Raw genomic sequence first — 8,183 nt, forward strand, 5'->3', positions numbered from 1 at the left:
CTATCACACATTTTGTTTTCACTCTCATTTTCAATTTTTTTTTATCCCAATTTTAATTTATTCTTCTATTGAAATGGCCTTTCCGATTAGCGAAAATTAATTTTCGACAGGAGAAAATTGTTTCCAACAGGAGGGAATTTTTTTCGACAAAAGGAAAAAATTTTCAATTGGAGGAAATTTTTTCCGACAAGCAAAAAATTTTCCAACAGCTACAACCGAAATACACATATGGGATTGTGCAAAAATTGAAATCTAATACAAATGTAACCTTTTCAAGAAAGTAGATTGGTTATTTGACATCAAAATCCATTATTATCTTGAAAACCCATCATTATCTTTATATTCAAAATTGACAAAGATTCATAATGACAAAAATTCAAAACCCATCATTATCTTTACATTCAAAGCCCATCATTATCATGGCTCATAATGACAAAGATTCAAAATTGAAAAATTTACAAAGTAATGAATCATCTTTTCTAAAATAATCCACTATGAAAATTATCAACAATGCTAAAAAACCATACAATGCAACACAAATAAAGGTTCAACAATAAGCAATCATAAATAAGCATCCCCACCTCCAAACTATGGATCACAAATAAGCAATCATCATGATAAGTCACAAAATATCATACATGTTAGAATTGTGTTTAAGCAAATATTATTTTCAAATTAAGTTTCCGAATTACTATATTATAAACGTGGTTAGAGAGGGAGGAGAAGAAGCAAAAAATAAAAGCAGTAAATATAATTTGACTTTTGCCTGATTCTTTTGGGAACTAATGCTAGACTTTCTATCGTACAACTCTTTTTGCAACCAAGGTTGGTAATATTGTTTATGAAAAATATAAATCTAAATCCAGAAAAAGAAAAAAAAAAGTTCACTTCTTGCAATATAGCACCTAGTTGCTTACATAAAAATAAAAAAATAAATTGCAATGAAGTGGAGCCAATAATCTAAGCTTATATCAATACTCAATTATTTAAGTATTTATGTAAATCATCCATCTTATACTAAAATACCATCTAGACTCTACAGCCAAAACCACCTCACAGAAGAAATGATGCTTGTTTTCATCATTTAGGATCTTGGAAGTAACTTCCTTGTCCTAATGCAGTCAATGCACCAACCAAAGTCCACTCCTTATATAATTTCTTCAACGTACCTTCTTTTGCCATGAAAATTATGATAAATACAACCTAAAAAGCATATAAAGGGATGCATATTCAATCATCAAGAATTAGAAGTAGAAAATTTAAATATATTCAAACGCAACAAAAGACTTATTTTCAATCAAGTTTCTAGTTTTTTTTTTTTTTTCCCTTTTATAGTTTCCACTTGTCATTTTCAATCAACATAAAAATAAATAAACTTATTTTGATTTCTCCATAAAAGAAGAATGAAGAAAATAGTGACTTACCACACAAAGGGAGAGAAAGCAGGGCATTGCACAATCATGTACTGTCCACTTTTGTACCTAAACTGAGGTGGCTTAGACATGTGCAATGTGAGAACATTTCCAGGATAAATAGCAACCTAAGATTATAGAACTAAAGGGGGTAAGAAAATGTTAGAATTCAAACTATGATAGTACCAAAATTTTAGGAATAGAATATTCACCCAAAAAATAATAATAATAATTTTAGGAATAGAATATGCATCCCAAGTGTAAGGAACTGCTGCATCCTATATGAATTCCACAGCACTCCATACAAGGTCTGTAATTATAACTCAAGAAATCTTTTCAAAATTAAGGGAGAAATATTCATTGTTCATCCATTGGTTAGAAATTTTTTCAACATCTTAACCTATTGTAGTTAGAAATTCTAAAGATCTTGCAAGTTTGCTCATCCAACAGTGAAGCCATTTAAAACGAACTGAAAATTATCAAAAAGAAAAAAGAACAACCTGCGGCTGCAGCGACGAGTAGCTCCTGGTGGGATGACGATGGTGCGAGAACAATGACAACAAACGGGAGGTTGGAGTAGGATCACCGGTGGTATGAGCAGGCTTTGCCTTTGGGTGTCTCTCCTCTGCCTCTGGGTGGCTCTCAATCGAATGATTCTTGATGGGATAACAATGGGCGAGGACAAGCCGGTGAATGAGAGGAGAATTTTGGTCACAATGGAGCCGGTGATGGTGTTTTTTTGAAAGGGAAAATAAAAAACAAACCCTAGCTGCCAGTTAGAAGGGAAAGTAGAAAAAAAAAAAAAAAAAAAACCCAAAAGCAATAAAAGAAAACAAGAAAAAAAGTGTTTTGGTAGAGATAAAAACAAAAAAAAAAAAAAAAAAAAAAGAAAAAAATAATAAAAAAAATATTTTGGTCTGAATGTGTAAAAAATTGATTAGTTTTTAGAAAAAATAAAAATTTTATCATTTTTCAAATTTTAAATTTTGTCATTTTTCAAGTTTTGACTTTTACAGTAGCTACTTTTCAAACAAACCCTTGCTCAATATTTTCCAAACTTTGATGAGCATCCAAGCTACGTTAGGCCAGGCCCATGGTCCCAAGTGAAGTCCAAGTGAAGTTAATGACCCAATTTCTAAGTTGCCCACCTGCTTATTGTAGGAAGGCTTTGTATTCGTTGATTATCCAATGAACATGAATGCAAAAGACTTTTAATAACATAAATATGAGTTCTCAGAAAACATAAAAATTGTTTAGAAAACAAATCATATTCTACGTGATATAATCTCTTCGTTTTTTTTTTTTTTTTTTTTTTTTAAAATTTTTATTGGATATAATAAAAATTCAGAAAACGAAAAATTCAGAGCTTGGTTATCCCAATATATAGAAAATAAAACAAAAATAAATAATGAAAAAAACTAGCGTACCCAACTCGAAGGGTAGAAGAATGAAGAACCTTCTGGAGTTCTTATCCAATTTTCCAATAACGTAGTTTTTATATTTACCCAAAACTCAATCCAAGTCTTCCAAACCAGAACACAGCACAACACAAACAACAACAATGGCTGATAGCATCTTCGGTTACCCTTTCAGGCGCGTCTTCTGGAACCCTCCGATCTACAGGGAGTGGTCCGGATCAACGGCTCTTATGGATTGGCTTGAATCCCCTAATGCCCACATCTTCAAGGTTAACGTTCCAGGTACGTGTTAATTATTTGTCAAATTTCTTGTTTTTCTTGGATTTCTTACAAAGTTTTGAACTTTTTCTCAAATGGGTTTTTCTTGGTTTGTGCTAAAATTGCAGAGTGAAAGTGTTTTGTGGTTATTATTGTTATTATTATTTTTGGGTAGAGTGATCAATTTGTAATTCTTTGAACAGGTTTCAGCAAAGAAGACATTAAAGTACAGATAGAAGATGGGAATGTTTTGCACATTAGAGGAGAAGGTGGGAAGGAAGAATCCTATCCAAAGGACGCAATTTGGCATGTAGCTGAGAGGGGGACGGGGAAAGGAGACTTTTCTCGGGAAATTGAATTGCCGGAAAATGTGAAGGTGGATCAGATTAAAGCCCAGGTTGAAAATGGTGTTCTCACCATTCATGTACCTAAAGATTCAACTCCAAAGCCTTCCAAAGTCCGAAACATCAACATCACTAGCAGGCTCTGAAACTTCAAATATTAGTAACTTTGGAAATCTTAAAGTATGAAAAAGCAAATTAAACATGGTTTTGTTATTAAAAATAAAAAAAAAAAAAAAAAAAAAGAGTTGAATTTAAAATAATGTGTGGGCTTTTTTGTTGTAATAAATGTGCATGTATATGTAGTCCGGATGAAGCAAATAATGTGGATGAAGTTCAATAATGGATAGAAAAATGAGTCATCTATGTGTTATGGATCCCAAAATCACACATTAGGAGCTATTTTCCTTTGTATTGAGTTTGACTAGATGGTTTTGAGCACATGAATACATGTTTTACATTTTATCCTGTAATATTGACATTCTTTATGTACGAATTTTGGCTCGCTACTTGTTGCCATATTCTTTCGTTGCTTGTAATACTTCTTTTCCTTGAATATGCAAGGGCCAAAAACCAGATATGATGAAGCTTCAGATAAATGCAACCAATATACTTCTACTACTTTCAACTAGTAAACTGAACATTGTTGAACTTTATTTCTATCTAATCAGTCATGCAGAGTGAATTAATACATGCATTTTAATCCGTTGCCCAAAAAGAAAAGAAAATTTTTGTTGGGTATAAATCTAATGGTGACCAATCAGAAGTTGTCTCTCACCTTAACATATAATGTCAGACAAAAGGAATAAAGAATGAGAGAACTAAATTAGGGTATGTTCGGTTCCAGAGATGATCTTTTGACAATTGAATGAATCAATACTTTCAGCACAATAAGAAATGCAATTAACCAAAATTTTCTTATAGTTCAGTCTCCATTGAACGGCTAATCTCCATCTTTCCATCGACCGTTTAATTTTCCTTGACAAAGGTAATGCAGAATCATCTTCTACATTCCGCAGACCATTTACTTCTACAAAGGCGCTAATCTCACCTGTAAAGGAGGCCAAGTAAGTCCTGAGCTCCAAAGAATTATGAAGACCTTGCACTTTTCCAATGGAATCTAAAAGCAAGCTGTCTTCTTCAAATGAGGTTGGTAAACTCTTCAAAAGAACATTGCACTTATTTGATATCCATCTCATGACAAGTATTTCATTTTCGACAGAAAGCTGGCATCCTGAATAGGCAAGGTGAGCAACGGATCTCCGCTGGCTTGGTTGGGTTGCCCATAAACGCAAAGCAGACAGTAGGGCAAAAGAGGGCTTCCCACTTTGATGGATGAACATGGATTCCTTGGGCCATGAATTGGAGGAATAGATTTCAGGTTCCAGAGGAATGAAAACCTTGTCATTTGGATTTTCATACAAGAAAAAGCCATAGTGTTCAAGAAGCTCTAGATTTGTGTATGTTCCATAGCATAATAAAACCTGCAGGCAAAGTTCCATGTCAATCCAAATATCCCACAATATCATCAGTCAAAAGAAAATTATAGTCAGGCTACTATATTGCTCCTTATTAGATATTGAAGAATCCAACCACTGTCCTAAGAAGATCCACTAAATTGCCCAAGATTTGTGTATTCTGTTTTTTGGGGCAATTATATTCATGGAAATACCAACCAAAAAACCCCAAAAAAATCGATCACCTTAATAACACAAGCTTCCCTACAGATTAAACTCTAGAGTATGCAGAAAAGTCGAAGGAAAAAAAAAAACGTTTATAATAACACCTGCTCGTCTCTTTTATAGTTTTCCCTTGCATAGAAGCAATAAGCGGCAACATCTTCCACGAAACATCCATCCGTCAACCTTTCAGTACAAGCATCAAGCTGCTCTACATCTAACATATATGTAGTGTCCCCACACAGTGATGTAGTATCTTGGAAAGAAGAGGTATGTGACTGAAGCTCGAGATCTTCAAAACCAGAAGGCTCCTCTCCAGGTGCAGCATAATTAAATAAGTCTCCCACAGGACATAAACACCCAGCTTCATCCCATGGTATATGCATCGTCCGTGAGGATATCTTTGAGTTATAATTGAAGGTATTAAAATACTGGAACTTTCAATACACATATAGAAACTAATCATGGTGTATAAGAATATAGGACTATTATGAAACTTAGTAAGACTGGACTCTGTGAAACATGTAGTATCAAATGATATACCAATGAAAAGCAATGGAAAATAGGATTACTGAAAAAACATAAGAGAGGTTGAGCTTCCCATATAATCTTCAAACTTCTCGTTCTTGCTTTTTGCCAAAGGTTAAAGAATCTATTATAGAATTTTTAGAACCAGACATACACATATTTTTACATACATAAATAGATACACACACACAGAAGAATTCTGTGTTCAGTATTAGTTATAAGAAATTCTGAGGAAAAGGAAAACATAGCAAAGAAATTTACAAGAAAACATGCTAACTTTTTTCCATTTATTTTCCCCTTCTCTTGTGGATGCCATCTTCCAAGATAGGCTACAAGTTAAAATAACCATAGGATAAGTCTTAAGAAAAGGGAAAATGCATTCTCACAGTAGCAGAAGCCCAAATCCATGCTCTAAAAGTTTGAAGGCGACCTTTAAGGTTAAGTTCTTTCATTAGAACATTAGCCTCTTTCCACTCCACTTCAGCCTTCAAGATGGCCTTTTCTGCAGCCCAGACTGCGTCATCCACCTAGCAGCCATATTAGCATCTTCAGAAACCATTTGAATACAAAACTACAAAAATCATATAATTCCTAATCAGAGATAAGGAAACCTAAAAAAAGATTAAAGTACATCTACATGATCAGAAACTGAACTTGCAATGCTTGTTTCTCGAATTCGCCAAAAGTCGCAAGAATGTCATAATTGTGTGGCAAATTCCTTAAGTAAGGATACCACCATGAACTCCTTCCTTTTTGCATTTCATATAATAAGCAAACAGCTAATATCTGTATCGCATAAAAGGGGAAAAAAAATTAGCATAATATTGAAATACAAGTGAAGAAAATATGCCTTTTTAATTATCAAGAAACTAAAAGAAAGCCTTCTCAGCGTACCCATATTGAAATGCAAGTGAAGAAATTATGGCTTTTTAATTATCAAGAAACTAAAAGAAAGCCTTTTTAGCATACCCAACTAAGTAGAATCTTCTATAACTTACGTTTTACAACAACCAAACAGTGCATGAGAAAAATACCACATCTATATAAAACAAATATAAATAAATAAATAACCTGAACAGGGGAGAGAGAAGAATGGCCATTAACAGCAACAGAGAGTTTCTCATCCTCCAATAGAATTTCCCTCGTCAATAAAGCTGATTTAGGAACTCTGAGAACTAATTCTCCTTTTCTAATATCACGTGCTGCGCCTAAACCTCTTCTGCAGCAATTCCCAAATTCATGTTATATGATAAGAAAGAAAAGATTTGCAGTGATACCCACCTGGAAAATGAAGTCAATACGAGTGATATAAAAAGCAAAGCAGAAGAAAATTATCCAGGAGGTTATATTGCTGAATCTTCTCGGCAACCAAACAGAGACGGTCAGATGGGAAATGTTCGTCCACTTACCCGCCTGCATGAGGGAAATAGGAGACAAAGAGAGAATGACCCAAACAGGAATTGGAGCTTCCGTGTTGGGAGGTTGCTGCAGAGTCTGAGACTCCAATCTCTGCTGCCCATTTCAGAAGGCTTTCGAGGTTGTCCTCTTCTTGCTCCATCTCTCCTCTTTCTTCCGAAAGTCTTCAAGCATGCCCCTCTTAACATTGTTACCAATACCTATTTACATCTAATCATAATGATAATAGATAATTTTAAAAATTATTTATAATAATTAATTATATTTTAAAAAATTATTTAAAAATTTTATTATTAGTAATCTATACTATAAAAATTTATTATAAATTATGATTTGATGTTTATGTATAATCAAATTCAATTATAAATTTAAATTTAAAATTATTTATTTATATAATTTTTTTATTTATAAAATTTTTCTATTTAATTTTTTTTATTTGTGAAATTCAAATATATTTATATAATTTAATTTAAATTTAAATATATTTTTTATTCATTACAAATAGTTAATTTTTACATATTAAAGATTCATAACGTAATTTAGTTATTATTATTATTATTATTATTATTATTATTATTATTATTATTTATCCTATAAATATATTTTTATCTTATAAAGTAAATTATTTATAGAATTCAAATTAAAAAATATTTATCTATTAAATTTTTTTACATGTAAAATTTAAATTCAAATGTATTTATATAATTTAATTTAAATTCAAATTTATTTATATAAAATTTTTATTTATTGAATTTAAATTCAAATTCAGATATATTTTTTGATTTTTTAAAATACCTAAGTTTTCTATGTTAAATCATTATAATATAATTTAATTATATTTATTATGGTATATTACACTGTACACTTTCGAGATATTCTTTTATTACAACCGGATACCCTCATGTTTATATTTTTATAACTTCATGAAAATATCTGGTTGTATTAAGAGAAACATCAATGGTGTATAGTGTAATAAACCCTATTTTATTATTATTGGTATTATTATTATAATCTAACTAATAATAATTTAGATTTAAAAAAAGTTATATATATACATATCATATATATGTAGTTTCAATACTATATCTGTCGACTTGTATATTATGATACAGATCAGTATTAAATTATATA

General features: G+C 31.6%; 2 protein-coding genes and 1 long non-coding RNA gene across 5 annotated transcripts; 1 reads left to right on the forward strand and 2 right to left on the reverse strand.

Annotated features, from left to right (window-relative positions):
• Positions 1 to 736: 736 nt before the first annotated feature.
• LOC112491315 (uncharacterized) lies at positions 737 to 2,212 on the reverse strand. 2 transcript variants are annotated; one of them, XR_003055648.3, is made up of 3 exons: positions 1,913 to 2,212; positions 1,425 to 1,554; positions 737 to 1,203 (listed from the first exon to the last, which is right to left on the reverse strand). It is a non-coding gene; the product is annotated as an uncharacterized LOC112491315 (long non-coding RNA). The 2 variants fall into 2 exon arrangements; XR_003055647.3 differs by having other exon boundaries at positions 1,425 to 1,540; positions 1,913 to 2,211.
• Positions 2,213 to 2,791: 579 nt separating this feature from the next.
• LOC125421892 (15.7 kDa heat shock protein, peroxisomal) lies at positions 2,792 to 3,641 on the forward strand. Its single transcript, XM_048471853.2, has 2 exons — positions 2,792 to 3,112; positions 3,292 to 3,641. The coding sequence occupies exons 1-2, from the start codon at positions 2,974 to 2,976 to the stop codon at positions 3,576 to 3,578; spliced, it is 426 nt and encodes a 141-aa protein (XP_048327810.2). The 5' UTR covers positions 2,792 to 2,973; the 3' UTR covers positions 3,579 to 3,641.
• Positions 3,642 to 4,182: 541 nt separating this feature from the next.
• Positions 4,183 to 7,250, reverse strand: LOC107417287 (protein SET DOMAIN GROUP 40). 2 transcript variants are annotated; one of them, XM_016025902.4, is made up of 6 exons: positions 7,046 to 7,248; positions 6,708 to 6,855; positions 6,291 to 6,422; positions 6,023 to 6,163; positions 5,216 to 5,509; positions 4,183 to 4,913 (listed from the first exon to the last, which is right to left on the reverse strand). In XM_016025902.4, the coding sequence occupies exons 1-6, from the start codon at positions 7,192 to 7,194 to the stop codon at positions 4,251 to 4,253; spliced, it is 1,527 nt and encodes a 508-aa protein (XP_015881388.3). In that variant the 5' UTR covers positions 7,195 to 7,248; the 3' UTR covers positions 4,183 to 4,250. The 2 variants fall into 2 exon arrangements, with proteins under 2 accessions (XP_015881388.3, XP_024928512.3); XM_025072744.3 differs by lacking the exon at positions 5,216 to 5,509 and having other exon boundaries at positions 7,046 to 7,250.
• Positions 7,251 to 8,183: the final 933 nt, after the last annotated feature.

This window comes from Ziziphus jujuba, chromosome 4 (genome assembly GCF_031755915.1).
Source record: "Ziziphus jujuba cultivar Dongzao chromosome 4, ASM3175591v1".
Classification (NCBI taxonomy): Eukaryota; Viridiplantae; Streptophyta; class Magnoliopsida; order Rosales; family Rhamnaceae; genus Ziziphus; species Ziziphus jujuba.

What these genes read in the sequence shown, in the direction of transcription:
- LOC125421892 (XM_048471853.2), top strand. Translation starts at nt 2,974, where the DNA reads ATGGCTGATAGCATCTTCGGTTACCCTTTCAGGCGCGTCTTCTGGAAC. An exon ending in CTTCAAGGTTAACGTTCCAG is followed by an intron (nt 3,113 to 3,291) that starts GTACGTGTTAAT and finishes TTCTTTGAACAG; the next exon opens with GTTTCAGCAAAGAAGACATT.
- LOC107417287 (XM_016025902.4), bottom strand. Translation starts at nt 7,194, where the DNA reads ATGGAGCAAGAAGAGGACAACCTCGAAAGCCTTCTGAAATGGGCAGCA. An exon ending in CTTCTCTCTCCCCTGTTCAG is followed by an intron (nt 6,423 to 6,707) that starts GTTATTTATTTA and finishes TATGCGATACAG; the next exon opens with ATATTAGCTGTTTGCTTATT. An exon ending in TCGAGAAACAAGCATTGCAA is followed by an intron (nt 6,164 to 6,290) that starts GTTCAGTTTCTG and finishes TATGGCTGCTAG; the next exon opens with GTGGATGACGCAGTCTGGGC.